Here is a 22178-nt window from a genome sequence, read left to right on the forward strand (position 1 = left end):
TGGGTGACTGCCATGCTGGAATTTTGAGTTGGACTTGGATTTTAGACTGCTATTTTTTCTTATGTACTTGAAGGAGTCAATAGTGCTATTAATCTGACTGGATTTCATAAACCACGTGGGATAGTTTTAGGGCAGGAAGGCAAGTATTGGTTATGAATTCTGATGCCTGGATTATTTCTGTCATGAGTGTATGATAGCGAACTTGATGTTTTGTCACCAATTATGTTGCTGAGATAAGCACATAGAACTATCTATGAAGGGCTCTCGTGCAGTTCGCTCTCGTCATGTTATTATTTAGGTTATAATTTATACATGGCTGTCCACAAATTCAGACGTTGAAAATACCAGTAAGAGGACTCGATTGAAGTCTAGTTTTGGAGACCCCAACATGTAAATACTAAGGCTTATGCTGGTGAAAACACGGATGTGCCTGCTCCTTTTAAGCTAGGACTTGATCAGTTCTTCAATAATGCCTTCGCTCAAAGCATTTGATAATCCCAAGGTACTGACGAGAAGGAAGGTCTGTTCTCTAAGTAGGTCTAATTGTATCCGTAGAACTATTGCAAGGCGACAAACCCAGATGCTAATTTCTGCCATTCCAATCCATATAACGTACCCGCAGAATTTCTACCCTTCCACTGCACGACCTATCATCATCCCAAGAATTCCTACCATCACCCCCCCCTCCATAACGCAAACGCAGAGGACAAATCCATGCTGGATTCTTCCAGAGCTTGCTTGAGCTCTCTACACAGGAGGGCGAAAACCTTTCCTCAACAGCTGAGAACCATGGATAGAGTTAGTAATTGCAGGGGGGGAAAAAACAAGAGATTATTGTCTTCTAGTTTTGATCTCCTAACTTCATCTTTTGCAGCGATGGAAATGTCCAACTAGTACCAACATGTTTTCAAGGTCATAGGCACAAACGGGGATGGCAAAATATCTTGCCATGAGCTCAGTGAAGTTCTTCTGTGTCTTGGCTATGAAAATTGAAAGGCTACTTGGGGAGCTGAAAGAATGGTGAGAGATGGATGTATAGTGTTAGATAAATTTGTCGATGCTGTGAATGATGATGGAAACTTTAGTAGCGGTAACAAGTAGGATTATCTCATGGACGCTTTTCTAATTTTTGATGCTAACAAGAATGGCCAAATCTCGGCGGGGGAGTTGCAGACTGTTCTTATTAGCCCCGGAAGCAAAACAAATGCAGCCTTGAAGATTGCAGGCGTATGATAAAAGATAGTGATCGCTTCGTGGGCTTTCATGAATTTCGATCGGTGATGACAGTGCAAGCTAGCTATAAGATTAGCAAATGAGCCATGCACGTTGTTCTTGGACTTTTTCGATGTTTCTGCTATCTTCAAGCACAAGTGTTAGCGAGTTGAAGTCAAGTGCGGATATCAATTATTGAATGGAAGAAGCGACTGTACAAAAAGTTGGGAAAATTATCAAATAATTGAAGTGGGGTATTTTGTCATTCTTTGCATAAGAAAGGGCATTTTAAAAGAGAAGAAAGCTCGTTTCTGATGAGTTTACATCTGCATGGCAAAGACTAGCTAATTTTATCATCATGATTTGAACATGGTCAAGTACAGCTGTTTATGCAAAAATATTTATAGTGGATAGATAGAGTTCGTCCATTAATAATATCAGACAGGAGGCGGCCCCGTCTCGCAAGCTTTCTGATGTGCCAAGGAACACACCAAACCTTGAGAAAGCCCATAGACGACAACTTAGAACAGGATATTATTCTACATGCAAACAAACTTGTGCTCATCATGTTTCTTATTTGTCGATTTCCGTAGTGGAAATCTCTGTTCCAGAGCTCCTTGTCTTGTCCCACTCTTTTCCCTTTCGGATATCCTTGTCGTGGCATACTCCTCGCCCGCAAGCCGCAAAGAAAGCAGTATGATTATTTGATGTGAATTTCGTAACTGGGCTTTGAAAATGAGCCTGGATCAATTGCTATATATGAATCCTTGTACCAGTAGCTTATTAATTACTAAAACAATTATTAAAATTAAAAAGCGTGGGATCGGTTTATAAATCAAGTTAATATATTATTTTACGCATTTTATAACAAAATTCTATAAATTCTTGTAACAGTACCTTACACACACACACACACACACAATACATACATATATAATCGCAGTGTGTAAAAAAAAATTGCTATTCGAGAATCATTCAGCGTCCAAGTAGTCGGTTTTCATATAAAACTTATTGTAGGACTCGCTAATCAAATCGATATATATATATATATATATATATATATATTGGTTTAATGGAAGGTTTAACATGTCTTGGATTATATAATAAGATAAGATCATTTCCATTACATAATTATAATCGAGAAACTTATTTCATTAAAGAATTTCTTTAATAATTAATCATAAACTAAGTCTGTGCGGCCTGAGACTAGTCGTAACCAATTTGAGGAGCTAGTTTAGGAAATTTATCTACCGGATTTTGTATATGGATCGTGGAGCATGCTTTTCCCAAGAGTTAGTGCCCATCCCATTATGATTCTTGTTTGGTACAACATCAAGAGCAAATAATCTTGAGAAAAAGCTATTTGGGGTTTGTAGCTTCTCTCATCGTGTCATTGTGGATTGCATTGATCCTGTATGATGAAAATCTTATTCTTCCTTAGACATGAAAAAGTACAATTTGATTCCTGCATGGAGTTTTTAGTGTTGACATTTCGATTCTAAAACTTTATTTCTCCATGTTTCAATTCTTGTAGGTGATTTAAGAGAGATGAAGTTGTCTAGAAAAGAGGATAAGATAAATTTTGACTAAACAAATAAGTTTGTTTTAAAGTGAGGAATTTTAGCATAAAAAATATATTAGATTCCTCAAAGTTTGTTTTGATTCGATTTAGTTTTTTGTTATAAGACTAATTATGAGGTATTCTGAGGTTGAAAAATAAATTTACTGACACTCCTATAATTTTTTTAGGGTGTTTTTAACAAAACAAATACCTTAGTTTTTTAGAGATTAAATTACTTAAACTTTGATGTTTCACCTATTAGAAATAGTTGAGATTTGTTACAGTTGACGGCATATTATCTACCTAGACAAACGATGTACCATTGATCCTTTCACTAAAAAAAGCTTTAATGAACGACGACTTGTTGTCCATTCAAGTTTATTCTTTAAAAAAATATTTGCAACTACGTTTTTTTTTTATAGGTCAGATGCATGAACTAGCCCTTTAGGTCTAGGAATTTCATTAAAAAAAAAACAAATTATAGGCATGCGAGCCTAGGCTTGATTCCTTTTTTTTTTCCTTTCTTTATTTAATTGTTTCATTTTTTATATTTTCTAATAAGATAACTAAAATGATATTTAAAAAATATTTGGTTATGCCATAATTTTCAAATAAGATTATACCTTTTAATGGTAATATTAATAATTACTTTATAAATAATTATATAAGAATTTAATATGTAGAATTATTTTTTTAAGAAATTAATTGTTCATGAATATTCATTGAGAATAAAGTATCTATTTTTTAAATCTTATTGTGGATTTTTTTATAAGTCTTCTCGAATTAATTAATTTTTTATATAGTCAAGTAAAAAAGGCATGTTTTCATCAAAATAAAAAGAAACACGGAATACATTTTTTATGTTTAACTTAAATCATTGGAGTTTATATGAATATTTATTTAAATTGTCTTAACTTTTTTATTCAAAGATTATATTGTTAATAGATTAAAAAAAACATTTTTTGTAAGCATAAAAAAAAAGAAACACATGAATAAGAAAGAGAAACTTTGATTAAAAAAAAATACATGTTCTTAAGAATTTAAACTATTGAATTTATTTTAAATATCTATTTTAACTTACTACATAATTTCATAATTGTTTTTTTTTTTGGTCAGAAAGGGCTCCGCAACGCTACATCTTGGGAGCAAACTGGCTTGTTCTCAACAATTGAAATTAGCCTAAAAATGTATAACGGGCTTGAAGGTTAGTGGACTGACACATTCACTAGAGAAGGAGTTTCATCCTAGCAATTTTCATCCTAGTAATTTTCAAAGAAAAATTATTAACTTTGTTATAATACGGAAAAGAAAATTAATGATCAATCAATCGTTAACCACAACTAAGAGCAGCCCACGAGAAATCCCCATCAAAGCAGAGTAATATCTGATCGAAGCTTGATTAGCAAACGACATTTGGCTTGTTGTTTTAGCTATCTCGAGAGATGTCCGATCGATATGTTCTTACGATTCCAACATATGATTATTTATACATGGAAGTCCTTAAAACATGAACCAGGCGTCGAGATTGTTGTGATGATTAACGTTTTGGAAAAGGTTAAACGACTGTCTAGGTACTTTAAAACCCTACCTTATGTTTAATTATTAATTCACAACCCATTGCAGCTCATACAAAATGATTATCTTAATAACTCTCAATTAATTTAGTTTAAAGGTCGTATGAGCTAATTAAATTGCCACGCATTTCCCAGACATGTCAAGCACAATCATTTTGTTTTCTATGCATCTATTAGGATATTGAGTTGTCTTTTGGCTTTCATCATCATGATCATGTCTTTCAATAGCAGTTCTTACAAAGCCGATGAAGTAGGAAAAAGAAACTAGCTGGTTCTTCTCATTGTGAACTTTAAGAAATGCGATCGAGAGGAACCCAACTAAAGATTCGAAGCCATCATTAGATTAGCACATTCACATTGCCTTCCGAAACAAAATTTCACAGTGTAAGTATGCATAATATAAATATCATTTGTGAAGTACCAATCATTTCTTAAAAAATTATCAAAACTGTCAGAATTACTTCATCCGACTTTGATATGTGAGAGGGATAATCATCAAATCAATTTGTACTTTGTCATCTGCACTCCCAAATATGCAGGAACCAAATTTTATAAAGCCTTATAGCTAGTATTATGACATATTATAGCCAGCCAGTAGTAGTCGTTTGCTTAAAATATTAGGTTCATTGAAATTGATAGTGGTTAAACAAACCAGGATCCATCTATAGGTTATAATGGGAGAAAATTATATTTCTGTGACAATCACCGAGTTTTGTAACACTTACTAAGAAAATACAAGTGATGTGACAAGTGATTATGGGTTGGTTCAGGCATGCCAAGAATTGTTTTAGTAAAAAATTCAAGGGTTAGCAGTTGTAGCGCAATAGTACCTCAATAATTATCGTGGCAACAGTTGACCACACTCTTATGACCTGTGCTTATATATATATATATATATATATATATATATATGACATGATAATCAACGTCTTCAGGGCACTTACCAATGTCAAAGAAGTTTGAAACTTCGTGATAACCCTAAAAGAGAAAAGAAAGACTTGAGACTTATCGTTCCTAGTTGATATTAAAGCGATTGGAGAGGCTGACACCAGTTGCCCCAACTAAACTGCAACTAATAAGGAATTAAGGAGCAAAAGTAGGGTTTACTAAAATAAACTGGCCTGCTTTAAATCAACAACAAATGTGAAAAAAAATCCAATGGTTGACAATACGGTACTAATTGCACTAATGTTTAACTTTTGAAGAGGTCATATAAACAGATGAAGGGATCAGAAGACAAAAATGATTCCGAAAGGAATCACTATCAATCACATGGGAACCTAAGTTTGGTCGGCTGTTTAGTGTCTAAAATATTCGTGGTGCTCTAGGTGATTACGACTAATTAATTAAAGCATGAAGGCCTTCAATTGGCCTTCCATGGAGGACAGGAAATGGTTGCAACAATCTCAAGCCATTTTGAGGAAAAAGTGGCTTCTCAAAGAGGGAGAGAACATGCAACATCATGCTAGATTCGAAGAGATCATCAACCATCGGTGCCCTTCACATGGAAGTAATGCTGTGCTTTTCTTTGATGTGGTCCATAGCTTTACTCAGATAATTGTTTATTGATTTGGACAAGATAATGGGTTTGATTTGTTTAATAAAGGAGACTAGAGCTAGTTGATTAAGATAAGCATATTAACTCTATGTTGTCGTTGTATTTGTATTAGCACGAAATGCGCATCAGTTTTCTCCGCTTTGATTCGTTCATATTTTGTTTTTATTTGTTAAGGGAAAACCAAGTCTTCTTGAAGACTTAAAAACCTTGTTATGTTCACAACAGGACTCAACAACAATCAACATTTTGGTTACTTTCGGAGGTTAGTTTTGTTTCAATGGCGTCCCCGTGAATTCAACGCCATTTGTAGACACATAAACTTTTGAATAAGTTGGACTGGAATCTCGACCGTCAGTTTCACCATCAACAATGTAATCACTCAAATTATTTTTAGTTTTTGTGGAGGGAAATGATATTCCGAAAAATCTAATGCTGTGGAATTCAATATGTAAATCGCAAAAAAACAAAGCATAGGTCAAATACAGATGAACTCAACATATTTTGCCTTCGAAATTCAATAGAATTAATTCTGCCACTAGCTAAAATGCTTAGCGTATCACTGCCATGGAACTTGTGGATGGTAAGTAATGATGTCATTAAAGACGTCAGACATGAATTGAACTTTCTAGCTAGGCTGTTTCTCGGGCTCGATTGAATGGAGGCTCTAATCTGAGTGGTTACTGCAAAAACAAGTTTTTTGTGAAAATAATAAATATTTTGATATTTAAGTTAGTAAATATATATATAAAAAAGTAGCTTCATTTTGTATTTATTTTTTTTTCTTCTTATTTGATAATGGAGTTACGGTGATTCCTAAGTTTTTTTCTTTAATGATGGGACTTGAAGCATTGTCCAAAAAAAAATCAACTAAATCAACTTAACAAATCACCAAACATTTCCAATAAGTTTATTATATTTGTCCATTAACATTCACAAAACACTAAAGAATATGGTTAAATTGATGTGGTAAGTGTTATGACGTGTACGATGTTGAATGACGGATCTACGTACCTCATGAGAAATGATAAAAAAAAAAAGATTTTGGGTTTAATCATAAAATTGTGATTATGAAGGTTCAGGAGTCGTTACCTAGTGTTATGGTCACTAACTAGGAAACCTAATTGCGTGAGTCTAGGTAAAGGACTAGTTATGCAATGAAAAAACATACATCCTTAGTGCACCTAACCTAAGATAAGCTACATTATTATTTAATCGTTATTCTAAGTCGTATTTCTGTCTATTGGTCTTATTTAAAGTACAAGACATATCTCTCTTCTTGAAAAAAACTCTACCTTATTGAGTTAAATCTTGATCATTATAAGGCCTATATTTATTTATTTGTTTGATATAACTAAGTCTTAGCGTTCCGAATAACAAACTAATTATAATGAGATTTTTTTTGTATTTTTTTCAAACCTTAATACATAATCATAAACCGGATACGATATTCATTTTGCATTTCTAAAACATGATAAAAATGATTTTATCTCTCTTTAGAAAATATGCATGAAAAACTTAGGATTTGACCGTATAAACAAAAACCAAACACATTTTTTTTGTTTTTGAAATGAAATTTTATTTTTAAATTTTTGGATTTTTTTTGAAGTTTTGGAGAAAAATGGTTACTTTTAATATTGGGTCCGTATCTTATAGTGTAAGTCTACAGCCTGATATTATACAAAATTATTGGGAAAACATACTTGGGACCCGCAAATATTTTTAAAATGCCCTTTGAAAAATTTTATTTTTTAATATTTTAATATTATTTTATTATTTTAATATGATTTAGTATAATTGGGTCGGCTAATGGCCTAACAGTCCTCTCTTCTTGTTTTTTTTTTTAATATTGGGATGAACTTGGCCTAGCTATCTAGGCTGGGTTGAAACAGGTCCATCTGAGGGCCATATGGTCGCTTGTCCAGCCCAATGACAATGCAAATTTTCTTTATTTTCATCCAGAACAAGCTCTTGTTCTATATGCAAATGGATATAAATTTAATAGCTAAAGAGGAAGGAGAAGGTTCTTGGCATGGGGGGTGGCTAGCTGGTAGTGCTAAGAACTTTAACTTATGGCTGGTAGTGGCGTTGGCCGTGGAGGTAATTCATGGGCAAGTAATTCGGTGTGTGTGGAGAATTGAGTTATGCTATTTGTGGAGATTGTGGTGTTTGGTTTGCTTGGTCATTGTCAGGTAAAAACCATTAGCATAGAAATACGGTGTCATCTCTGCATAGAAAAATATGGTGCCTAGAATTTAGGTGTTACACGGTACTTGTAGCTGAAAAATACATGGAGGTGATTCTAGTGTCAAAAACAACATAGAAAGATGTGGATGCATTGAAAACTGAACAAAATGTATAGAGGAGTGTGTTATGCAAGGATATCTATGATTGGTAAGGAAGAAAAAGGAGGAAATGAGAGACAGAGGAGAGGGGAGAGAAGAGATAGAGAGAATATAGAAACTTGAACTATTTGTTCTTGACCTAAACAATTGAAAAAGTTTTTTTAACCATAAGTCATTTCCAAGTTGTGTTGTAAATCAACCTTATAGAGTAATGTTAATAATTTATTGGTTCAAATTAAATAGAAAATAAATTTTTCATCTATGTATATATATTGATAAAGGAGATTGAAACTACAACTTTATGCTAGAGAATCACACCTACAAAGAATCTTTTCACTAAACATTTTATTTCCCTTTTAATAAGAAAAGTGATGGGATTGATAAAATAATCTAGATCAAAGTAAACATGAAGTTCTTGGTAAATGGTAAAGAAGTTGATATTGTTATATATAATTAACAAATTAATTCATAATGGATGTGAACAATAATGGGTGAACAATGAGGTTAAAAACATATGATTTTAGAAGAACCATTATGCTACTATTTGATGAAGAGGTTATGGGTCTCTGATTTACCTCTGATAGCACAGAGTATTGGTTATGATTTGGACAATGTTAGCTATATATAATCCTATAACTAGAGTTTGTGTTCTTCTTGCAATATCTTTTAATGTTCCATTGAATGATCGAGTTTAATTACTTATATATGGCGTGAAGATAGAGGTTATGGTTTTTTAGATTTGGCCATCCTTTAATTCGAAATTTTCATCCATTAAGGATTTCATGGATACCTTGTCTGAATCAAAGTCCAAGGAAAAAGATGATGATATGTCAGTTTTTAGTGATGACAAGATGCCCAATGATGATTTAATTCTTCAGAAGAATTCTGAAATGAATGACATTGGGATCATTATTAAAAAATATATACGTAGGTTGGCATTGATTGATAACTTGAAATCCCAAGTCTGTTATGAATATACACATCTATCCAACGTTTTTGTTTCATGAAATCATGGGTTTTGAAAATAAAAAAGTGTATACTCGAGGATCCAATTTTATAGATGACTAATGTTATCTTAGATAAGATTGCTATTATAAATCAAGTTGGTTAGTCATTGGGTCACGATAAAAATCTAGGCCAAGATGTTGTGGCTGTTATAAATGTTGATGATATAACCCATGAATCAATAAATTCAACAATCATGTTATTGAATATGATAGATATAAGCTTGTAACATGGTTATAAACAACACATGGTTTGTATAAGCATGAAGAAAAATGTTAAAAATCATATAAAAATGGCATGATTATGGCAATAGATTCTAAACAGGTTATGATTATGTTGACTCGTGTATGCAAGTAAAGAATTCAAGGATTTAAAGATCTTTAACCTATTAGAAAACTCTTCAAAATAATTAAGAAGATAAGGTCAAGACTATCATGCAAGTGGGATAGGACTTAGGTATTGATTGTGGGATTCATGTTGTAGAGATTATTGATAAGTTTTAAAAATAGATTGATGGTGAGAAAAAGGTTTAAGAAGGGAATCGGTGGAGAAATATTAAACATCAACTTATATACTCTTTCAATATTTAATTTCTTAGAATTTCTGTAATAAAATAGCAAATTGATAAGGGTTTGTAATGGTGTATATATTCTACATTCCTTAGACAAAGAGTGTGGCAAATATTATTCTATGGAATAGTTAAATTTTTTGACAAGTTAGGAACAAATTCATCTTTGAGGAAATCAACTTGGATTGTAAATATGTTTTTTACCTATTCTTTGACAAAGTAGTTGCTTGGATCCATTCTTTCAATAATAAGTTCAGTTACACTTGGATACATATGTTAAAGAATAAAGAATGTGTTTTTGCTTAGAGAAATGAAGGCCTATAATATAACTTTCCAAAACCTTTTTACTTGATTTTATTTTCTTTGTTGTAAAGTTTTTTTCACTTGTTATGCTAGGTTTGAAAGGATTTTAGACCACCGAATATCTTGTAGGCTGTGTGGGTGAAATATATTTAGCACTTGAAATCCAAATATTTCGTGCGACAATCACACTCTAGTATGGAGAATCGGAATCGATGTGTTCATGATTTTGTAACCACGCAAATCAGCAAGTCCGTTCTATTCATTTCATATGCAAAACGGATATTAAGATTCTTTTTTAATTACATCTATTTTTTTTATTTGTTGTTTTTTATAAATATATTTAATTAACAATAATTTTCTCTTGCAGATTACAGTTCTTGAATGCGAGTGAAGCCCGATGAAGTTTTTTATGAAAACGCACATGAGGAGTGATGATCACCAAAAAAAGTGCAACAACTTGTGGATATTCGAGCTCAATATTTTATGGTATATTGTTTTTCAAGCATTTTTTCTTAAGTTATTTTTTTTTTGAATTTGCTGACTTTTTTTTCAGGATAAATATAACACTTGGTTGAAGGAGAAATACGGGGAGGATCCTTCGCATCATCCGGATCGAGATCCGGATTTATGGTTGAAAGCAAGATCGTATGGTGAACCTGATAAAAATCATGTGTCACGGTCTCTCTAACACTACGGCTAAAGACTTGCAGACGGCTCATAGTATTTCAACCGTTGGATGCTTGCAATTGGTTTCGAGCACTCAAACTTTAGAGTTCGAGGCAATTTTATACCAACGAGTTCAAGTTTAGACGACCTATTTCAGTGCTGAGATGACCAAACTTCGCCGATTGATAATAGAGATGAGATCATAAATGGATGGTACATGTGCTCCTTTTTATTAGCCTCACGGTTCCGATAAAGACCCGTCTCCTCCTCATATAGCACCTCTATTCTAGATTAATTGTATTTAAACTTATATATGTTTAAATTTGTAATAAATATTTGATTTTTATATTAATTGAATTTATTTTAATTATTTCTACTTCTATTTAATATATATTTTTCAAAAATATATATATTTTAAATTATTATATGTGGGGTTATTTTGTTGGTATATTCTAAAGAGTGGAAAAATCATTACTGCAAATACCACTGTTATTGTTTAATCACCAACGAAATTACTGGCAGTCTATTTGTCGATTATATTTTATATTCACTGGGAAGAATACCGATGGACAAAAAAAAAATCACCGATAAAATTACATACGTTTTTTTCAGTAATATGCTATATTCACTTATGGAAATATCAATGGAATGAAGCAAGTAATTTTTCTTTTAACGTGTTTTTGCTATCAGTAAATCCATTGGTAAAATCATTACCGTTGGACTCACCAATAAACCACAAATCATCGATGATTTTTCAGCGAAGTATTTATGGTCGTGACCTCGTCGGTAAAATTCATGTTGATGGGTTAAAAATATAAATACCGACAGAAAATTCCGTCGATAAATCTAAACATTGGGATAATGACGGTTGACTAAATAAGAAAACTATGGTTTGTATTGTATTCTGTCCATTAAACGTATTCAAATTTGATATTTAGTTTCTTTTGTTTGCTAGCTTCATTTGATAAAAAAAGATAATGGTTTGGTGAATAATGAAAATGATTTTTAATAACTAAGGTCATTTTCTTCGTTGGCTTGTGGTTTGGTGTACGAGAGACATGGTTTGTTAGTTTGTAAATTATCTGATAAAGGGTTGGAGAAAGTTATGTGAAGGGAGGAGACGGTGACCCGGTTGTCTCGGCGAGAGGACCCCTCTTTGATCTCTCTCTTGGATTCTCCTTCATCCCATCAGTACCAAACTCTTTTTCTAGTGTTTTTAATTTCATCTCTTACACTAATTGAAAGAAAACACGATCGATCATCAAACAGTTAAATCAGGTCATCAATTCTGCAATCTTCGCATCTTTCATCATTATATGATTACTCAACCGATCAATTCTTTTGTGATAATTTGTATTACTTTACTCCTAGTAATATTTAAGAGAAACCATTAAAAATTTCTTAGGATGCTCAGTTTACAGAAATATCCACATTCCGCCTTCAAGGTTGGCGCTACATTTAGAAAAGATTAAAGACGATCATGCTGAAAAGGAGAAAGGTTGCTCTACATACATACATATATATATATATATATATATATATATATATATATATATATATATATATATATATATATATATATATATATATGCAAAGGCTATAGGAAGAGTGACCTTCGTTTTAGTTTTGTCTAAACATGATAGAGACATTTATTGACAAGTTGTGAAAGGCAAATGGCAGAATAGGAAATGGGATTGCATTGAATGTAGTGTCAATCCGACATAGCGCATCAGATGGGGCTCATGGGATTCAGGGCGTGGAGGTGAGTGATTGTTATCGTTTTGATTGTGATGGCAGCCAGTACAGAAACTGAACTGTAATCTATATATTATTTCTACAGAAGTGGAGACAACTCGTAGTTCTCTTCAATTTACTGCTCTCGATAGTTTAAACAGCAAGCGGTAGCTTCCTCTCCTCCATTCGTGATCCATCAATTTCTCACTAATGATTCAAAAATATCTCAACCAGTCTCCCTTGATAGGGTGTGCATTTCATGCCGCTCGTGCATGCGATATAGACTGTATATGGTACTGTTCTTGTCGTTGTTAATAGCCTAGCTGCCTTTTCTCTGTCTCAGCTCTCACATCGCCAGTCAGGTTTTTTTTTTGTCAGCGCCACCCACGCTCTTTTCTCTCTCACACTCATGCCCACACGCCCTGGTTTGTGATTCAACAACATCCAGCACCATTGACGATGCAGTCAAAACATACTTGTCTGTCCTCGGCAAACTTCTGCTTCCCACTCATGCCTCTATTTAATTGAAACCTACTAGCTGGTGCCTATGATCTGTAGCATCATACATATGTCATTGCGCCTTGTGTACCCGAATTTTTTTTAACACTCAAAGAAGACGGTCTTCAAAAGAAAACCGTTGCTTTCAGGTTAATTACTTAATCAATAGAAGTCTCTTTAACATATATAATATAAAACTTCTTAAAATTTCACTTAATAAATTTTGAGATTTAAATCGTGTTTTTATATACTATTATAATTACAAGTTGAAATTCTATCATATATATTCTCCTTCTATTAATTAGCAGTAATATACAAAAATACTATGCTTCTGAATGCTGTGCCACGCCATCCACAACAATTTTTTTATAACCTAAATTAAGATATTAGCAAGGAGATCGAGAAAAAACAAAGCATGTATCAATAAACAAAGTGGTTGTTGATAGATTCACAAATTAGTTGTTTGGACCATATAACAACTCCCAAGTTATAAGTTATGATTTAAACCCATTTTGTTGTATGCTGTTTAAATCATCAAATTAAAAACCATACATTAAAGGTCATATAAAAAAATTCAACCGTTAGTTTTTTTAGATATTTTGATCAATTAACATGTAAATGTTGATTTCTTTGATGACTTTTGATCAATTTTGAATAATCTTTGAAAAGTTTTATGCACGTGGGAGCAAAAAATAATAAAATTTATTACAAGTCAAAACCCTTAAACACCAAGAGCACTACAGTTGTGAGAGGAGACTCTCAAAATACTTAATTTTATTTATTTATGTTTCATTTGTCAAAAGACTATAATTACAACCCTTTATATAAAAAAAAATAGAAAACTCTAATAATATTGAATAGAAAAAATAAGCTACAAAAACTATTCATTTCAATAAAAAAAACTGGAAAAATATAATAATATAGAAAAGTAAAAATTAAAAAAAGACAAAATTAACTAAGAAAATAACATTTTCCCATAAAAAAATTTCTTGTATCAGTCTTTCTATGTTGAAAAAAACTTGCCCTTGAGATTTTAATTAGAAACTATTCTCCATCATAAATATTAATTTGTTTTTGGGTCACCTATCATCTATCATGGGTCAACCTTAACATCTTTAACATCTTTGTGCAAGCATCAATCAATATTGGATTCCTTTCTTAAATGATTTTAATAACATATTTTTATATTGATCTAGTGCATTTAGTAAAATATTTTTTTAAGATGTAAACTTAGAAAATCGATGGAGAAAACAAACCTGCTTGACCACCACCTATATGTATATATGTAAGCATCAGTCAATGAGGCCTCACAACATGGATTCTTTTGAGAATTAACTCTTACATAAAACATTGAGCAGCGATATACTTACAAGCAAATTATACAATTTTTTTGTACAAATTAATGTGACAATTACTGTAATTAAGTTCAACCAATCATGTAAAATGTGCGAGATCCTCGGCCCATCACCTCCGATCACTTAATTGCTTGTATGCAAACATCTTATCCTAAAACATTCATGAAAGAAAATGGCTATGGAGGAAACAAGTAACTGAGCATATATAGCACATTGACCCAGTAGTTCAGGTTTGTTGCCTTGATTTATACTTTTCGGTTTTTGTCGTGCTCCAATTTGGCCCAACAGGCATCATTTCCCTTGACCATTCCCTATGGAGTAATTGTAAACTTGCCTTTCTAAGTTATTCCTAGAGCAAAAGGTATCAATGAAGACTCCTTCATGCTATCTTGAATAACTTCTTTTTTTACACTACATTTTTTTTCCGTGAAGTGGGATATACGTGGATCGATCTTTTCAGACCACCACCATGCTGCTTGGAACTAAATATATTAGGTCACGTTGGTTCTTGAATTGACAGAAGCCACTATATATATTTATGATAACTACAGATGCATCAAATACATTAATCATTTATGGGAGATATAAAGCCTATATATATATATATATATATATATATATATATATATATATATATATATATATATATATATATATATATATATATATTGAAGGACTTGTATATTTTTTTTGAAATTCTCATAAGAATTAAGAACTTCAACCCTAATTACACTAAGCATGTTGGAATGGACTCAAATTATTTAATTGATTTGTGCAATAGATACTGTTATTATTAATTTATTAATCATTATTGTAACATATTCCTAAATGATTTGATCCACATGTATTATATAGATGCCTGTAATATCGATTTGTCAAATGGGACTAATCAAGTTATCATGGAGGCACAGAAATTAATGCACTCACACAAGACAGAAACATGGGACTTCCCTTGACTTGTGTTAGAAGGGACTTAATTACCTTCCCTTGCAACCCGGGGAGCAAAACTGAACTTGAACGAACATCAAGCTACCAAGATAGAAATGATATCATTTGTTCACTAATTTAAATTTTATTTTATTTTTTTCTTTACTTTAAATTAATTTTTTAATGTTTTCATATTATTTTGACATGTTAATATTAAAAATAATTTGGATGCTCAAATTTAAATTAATTAATTCCCAAGATAGAGCTGATTTATAATTAATTTATTAATTTGGACGCTCAAATTTAAATTAATTTGAACAAATGAATTTGTCCGAAATTAACCTTAATAATCAAGATTGGAGAAAATTCAAGTCATTAATTTGCACTCCTAATTTTCATTATGCGATGCGATGCTCATATATTTTTACATGTGTTTTTCTCCCCCAAAGATGCCGTGCGTATGCGAGAGTGGCACCATGTTGAGTATCATGATAAGGAGGAGGAGAGAGCGGGAAGGAGCTGGAGCTGGAGCTGATTAGCATCCCATGATCGGCAATCGGTGGACCCCAAACAACTGCGTACACATCAACATCAATGCATTCACATTCCTAGAAATCAAGAGCCCCCCTTAAGACACGCCCTGTAGGTCCAACCCTATTTCCCATGTCCCACGCGCCACCATTGACCACCCCTTGGAATCCCCCCAATCCCTTCACAAAATTACTAGAACTGCCTGTTGAAACTATTAATTGTAACGTTCTCCTGGGAAACCTGATTACACCAGCGTTATGTATTGAGCTCTCATCAGTTTTAGTTTAATTTGTTATGTTGTTTGTCATTTTCTAATCTTAATAACGCTTAACTCTTTTTTATTCTGGTTAAAAAGCTTTCACCTTTTTGCATTTCCTTGCAAGAAATTCATGAATTTCTTTTCCATCTCGTGAACAAGCTTCAAGGATTTAAAGGATATGTTAAGAACAGGCTTGTTGCCAGAAATTGCAACAGAGAAGAGGAGAAAAAATAGTAAAAAGAAGGGCTTCTAGCTCAAGTACAAACTGGAGGGACGACAAAATGATCTTTGGATAGCAGGCTTTCTAAGACATTTTGAGGTGGGGAAAGGAGAAAACATGGGGGTGTAATTGGGACCCGATAGTGTGTGAGAGACAAAAGAGTGAGGGAGAAGTAGGACCCACACACCGCCCATGCGCACGCTCTTACCAAAACTAAACCCTTCTATCATGGACCCGATGGGATTAGCCCTTCACCTAACCCTAACCCACAGCACACATTATCTATCTGTACCCAAAACCCAGAACACAAGAGGAACCACCACCCCTCTCTTATCAGCTAGCTTTAGCCTTTTTCTGCTGTTCATTTTCTCCCAAACCTTTAACCAACAGCTCTCTTTATCTTCGTGGGATAGGAGCTAGCTAGACACTTGAGATTATAACCTAGCTAAGAGATTAAAACAAAAGAAATCACCTTGTAGAGAGGGAAAGAAAAGGATATATGGGCTTGATTCAGTTAATTTATTTCTGCTGAAATTTTGGTGGCTGATGCTTGAAAGACCATCCTTTTCCATCTTTTGGTGAAGGTTGGTGTTGGATTTGATCCATTTACAGATCATCCAAAGAAAAAGAAGTCAAAAAAGGAAGGAAAGGGACAAATCAAGAACCACCTAAGAATCTCCTTGCTGCTATCTTTCTATTTTTTTGGGCTCGTTTCTTGTATGTTTCAGCCAATTTAATTAGGTTGATTTCAAGCTACCAAAAAGAAATGGATCCAGTTGCGGCTCATGGGCGTCCTCTTCCTCCACCTTTCCACACAAGAGATTTTCATCTACATCAATTTCAACACCAGCAACAACAGAATTCTGAAGATGAACAAAGCGGTAACGGTAACTTAAACCGTGGTCAAAAGCGAGAGCACGCTGAAATCGCCACTAATAATAACAACACAGCAGAAGGCAAAGAATTAGTTCCTTCAAGCGCTGGTGGAGAAGGAGAAATTACAAGAAGACCAAGAGGTAGGCCTGCTGGGTCTAAAAACAAGCCTAAACCACCAATCATAATCACAAGAGATAGCCCAAATGCCCTTCGATCCCATGTCATGGAAATCGCTACCGGTTGCGATATCATGGACAGTGTATCAACTTTTGCAAGGAGGAGGCAAAGAGGAGTTTGCATTTTGAGTGGAACCGGAACAGTAACAAATGTAACTCTTAAGCAACCAGCTTCGCCCGGTGCGGTGGTTACTTTACATGGAAGATTCGAGATTTTATCGCTTTCAGGTTCGTTCTTGCCACCTCCAGCTCCACCAGCTGCTTCAGGATTGACGATTTATTTAGCTGGTGGCCAAGGCCAAGTTGTTGGGGGGAGTGTGGTGGGCCCACTTCTAGCATCTGGACCGGTGGTGATCATGGCTGCTTCTTTTGGTAATGCAGCTTATGAGAGGCTGCCTTTGGAAGAGGATGAGTCGCAAACACCGGTGCCTGGAACTGGACCTTTAGGGTCACCAGGAGTTAGTAGCATTGGGCAACAGAATCAGCAACAACACCAACTAATGCAAGATCCAAACACATCTCTCTTTCAAGGGTTGCCTCAGAATCTACTAAATTCAGTGCAACTCCCATCTGAGGCCTATTGGGGCACAGGCGGCCGCCCTCCTTATTAGTAATAAAACAAGAAAACTTGTGGTTTTTCTTTTCTTTCTTTTACTCTTTGTTTCTTTAATTAACTTCTTAACCATCCATCTTCATTCTCCTCTTCTTGCTTTAAGAATTAGGTATCTTTCTAAGATGTTGTTCATCAGGGTTTTCAGCTACCTATGATTGAAGAAGGATGTACAAATTTATGGAATTTTTTTTTGTGGGTTTGGTGTTTATCAGATCAGTAGCTCCTTTGATTTAGCTTGAAGATGAAGCAGCATCGTCAAGTTATCGCATTGCAATTATCTCTATTTCTTTCCTTTTTCTTCAGCTGCAGTTCTGATAACTTGCCTGATAATTAATCTTTGAAATATTCTTTGCTGAAGAAGGAAACAAAAAAAACATATATTGTCCAATTCTTTCTTTCTTTTTCTTTTGTTTATGTATGTGTGCTCACTATGAATTTGAGAGGTTCTATGTTACATGATCCGAACACACTCATCTATTAATTTTCTTAGAAAATATAATTACAGTGGAGTTCTGGATCTCCTTAGACTGCGGTGATTTAATTTTATATTTTTTACATCTGATTTTTTTTTTTTTTTGTTTATGTATTCGTTTGCTTTTTGCTTTTTTATTTCTGACTGGTTAGGGTTTTTACTGAACATTTGGAAGCACTGGCAGAGAGATGAACATTGGGTACTGCGTTGCACGTGCATTTCTCTGTAAAAGCTCCTTTTCGAGGCAACATTGATGCACATAAAACTTCCATGTAAAGGCAGGAAAAACAGACCTCGATCAAGCGTTAAAACTTTCCCACCTCTCTCTCTCTCTCTCTCTCTCTCTCTCTAAAACTGTCACTGCAAGGGTAGGGACGAGTCGATAAGCAAGGTAAGCATTATGAAGACATGTATAAGAAAATAGATAAATTAAATTCTGAGTTCTTGAGTGAATATACCCGTTCAAACCCTATATATATATATATATATATATATATTGGTAAATTGAAACCCTAATTTTGCTCATAAATTCTTTGCACTGAAAAAACCAACATTGAATTTCTCCTTTTATTCAGTTGTTATATATATATATATATGTAGCTATTGGAGCCGGTTGAGAATTTGATTTCATTTACCTTATTAGTTATCCTGTTTTTTTATAAACAATATTACTAATTCTCAGTTATTTACTAACGCACGTACACTGATATATATACATATATATTGAATATTTTTAAGTGCAAAGAATGTTTTTCATTAATTTTGAAGAGTTTCATCCGTTTTATATTATGGACAGACATGGTTTTTTTTCCTTCTTCTTAAACTTCATAGTTTATATTTTAAAAGAAATATTGATAATTAAAAATTGATTAATTGATATATATACCACTAAATCTATACCCATATCCATATATTCTTGTCTTGCTATGCTATTTTATTTCCTTCTTGGATTGGCTAGTGTTTTAATTATGTGTTTGGACTTAGGAGCATTTCCTCAATCTTCTTGTCACTAAATATATTTAATTACATTGTTTTTACATGGTTTAAACTGAGAAAATATATAATATGGCACCTAGATTTTGTACCGCTTGGAGGAGATTGTTGTTGTTGTTGTTGTTGTTGTTGTTGGTAGCTAAGTGGACCTTGTTTGTTGTACTTTGCCCCAAATGCCATTATGGTTCTTCATGATTAACACATATTGATTCTTTGAACTACACTTCAATGATTAAATCTATCTGTATGAATAAAAATATTGAGATTCCACTCTTATTATGTTTGCCTTTTGCTTTCTTTTCTGGTACCTATCTCTTGAAAGAACTTCAAATTTGATGACTGACTTTATACCATCGATCAACACACACCCGGCCCACGTCCCAGTTGTGCTTGCATTGCATACCACACTTTTGAACCTTAAACCTGGTTTTCCTTCATTTCTTTCTTGTATATATATGGACCCTTTCTGATCAGATATGTTTTTATGCAGTTTTTTCCTCCTTAGAATATCATTGTAGTCGAGCACTGCTCGGGTAGTACTTGCCCCCCTGTTGTCTAGAAACTCCTGCTCTTTTACTAGGTCTTGCAATATATGGACCCTTTCTGAGTTAGGATTTTAAAACTATAAATGTAACGTTGTGCATATTGCTCCGCTTCTGTTTATCAACATCTTTCATTTTGTTCTTTTGCTTTTTCATTCCTCTGATTTCAGATTCCTTGCAGAAAGAAAGACCCTTTTACCTATCTCAGGCTCCTATTTTGTGTTTCTGTATTTCCACCCATTTCTGAGTTGTTCAATAGCTAGTAATTAGTATTTAATGTGAGTAACAAGCTTGCGAGAGTGATAGTACTTGAGTAACTACTTTGTAATTCTGTAATTCCACCCTTTCTGTAGATTAATTATGGAGCAACTTTTGCAGTAATAAACCATGCATGAAACTATTTAAGAGAACTAGTTACGTTTCAGTTACATCACAAAAACCCACCTCGATGATCAATAAAGATACAAAGACACGCTATATTAGTTAACCAAACAACTTTAATCCATATAAATCTGAACCGCGTAATAATTTTCAGATCAGTAGTTGGCTGCTCATACATAGCTCGTCAAAGGAATATGAGTTTCAAGAAAGCAAGTGCGAAAGTGTTTTTCTTTTGATAGATGCCAAGTTGTAAGGTTACTTTCAATAAGTTTCGCAATTAAAAGCTTTAGATATATGTCAATGAAGAAGCGAAGTTGATGCGTCTTTCATTAATCTCACGGGCCTGGGGCAATAAATTAATAGTACAGGAGTTGATTTATGTCAATGGAAGAATAATAGCCATGTCCAATCACCTTAAAAAGAGGTGTAACTATATAAATATCCCGTGAGCAAAGGAGTGTCCTAATGTCCTGTGAAGATCAGGAATATGTTCTTTTAGCTTCATTACAGTATGTTCTTTTGATTTAAATTAACCTTAAATTCCTTTGTCTTACAAGTGCAACAAGCTCATAGAGTGAGTTCTTCAACGGATAAGTAAATATAATGATAGTTTATTGAAGTCTTTGTTGGAAAATTTGGTCAAGAACATGGTTAATATAGGATAAAATTAAAAGTGAGTACACTCACTTTTAGGATTTAGATTTTGATAGAATTTAGTCTTTAATATAAAATTTTTAATATAGAATATTAACATATTTTAAATAAATTATGAATGAATGAAAAATTAATCTTAAAAAATTCTTAGTTGATATATTTTTATGAAACCCAAAACCCCTAAAAGAACTATATTCCAAGTAAAAAAAAAAACAAAGCTTTCTTCATATTTATAAAGTGAAAAATTAAAAGGTAAAAATTAAACTCAAAAGGCATCCAAGCTTTTAAAAAGAGGTTCTAAGCAAAATAGGTTTTGGGTTTAAACGTCCTTGCTCACAGGCTCGAGCTTGCGCTTTGGATCGGTCCTAAGTTTGAATTTAGTTTGTTATAAAAATAATATTTTAGACTATAAAAAAATTATTTTTTGCAACTAAAATTTGAGTTTGGGCCTGATCCATTGAGAAGTATTTTTTTCAACCCATTAGTTTGTTTATTCCATGGAAAGAAAATTTTGATTAATTTTTTCAAAACTCTTTCAATAGTACCTGAACAATTTTTTCAAGTTAGAATTTACTTGTTTTAAATCCAAAAACATTTAGTTTTAATTCTAGTTTACTGTGAGTAGTCAAAGTTGTTAGTAGAAAAAGTCCATTAACTTTTAAAGCTTAAAATTCTCTATAAAAAGGGGTTGAAAAGGAGTGTTTGGGGTTGCTAAACTCTACATTGTTTCATTAGAATTTGACAGTACTCTTTCTCACTTAATTTCCCAACATTCCTCTCTGGTTTTAAAGTTTCATTTTCTCTCAAAATTCCTTTTAATCTAGAGTTTAGATTTAGTCCTTGCATATGGATAATTGAATACTATTTTCTTAATTCGTTAGACCTTATTTACAAAACTACGCCTAAATAAAGTGGTGATGTTGGAATCATGAGATACTTATATTGTATAAAGTGATGAGCAATAAAGCATTAAGAACAAATAATTAATCCCTAACAATAACAAAATTTGATCAATTTTAAAGTGTTTCAACAAGTAAATATTATTTTGGTTTTAATTTGTTTAATTTTATACATTAGTACTAATGCATGCAAGATTGTGATTCTATTATTTATGTAATATTATATATATATTTGTTTAGTAAATATGTTAGTCTTTTT

General features: G+C 33.0%; 1 protein-coding gene across 1 annotated transcript; it reads left to right on the forward strand.

The window, feature by feature from the left end:
* The first annotated feature begins 16550 nt into the window (after positions 1 to 16550).
* On the forward strand, positions 16551 to 18261 carry LOC133691427 (AT-hook motif nuclear-localized protein 22-like). The gene has a single exon (XM_062111931.1). It carries the CDS (start codon positions 17080 to 17082, stop codon positions 17974 to 17976), a length of 897 nt encoding a protein of 298 aa, XP_061967915.1. The 5' UTR covers positions 16551 to 17079; the 3' UTR covers positions 17977 to 18261.
* Positions 18262 to 22178: the final 3917 nt, after the last annotated feature.

This window comes from Populus nigra, chromosome 4, assembly GCF_951802175.1.
Source record: "Populus nigra chromosome 4, ddPopNigr1.1, whole genome shotgun sequence".
In the NCBI taxonomy this organism is placed as follows: Eukaryota; Viridiplantae; Streptophyta; class Magnoliopsida; order Malpighiales; family Salicaceae; genus Populus; species Populus nigra.

Coding starts and splice junctions, on each gene's coding strand:
- LOC133691427 (XM_062111931.1), top strand. CDS start 17,080: ATGGATCCAGTTGCGGCTCATGGGCGTCCTCTTCCTCCACCTTTCCAC.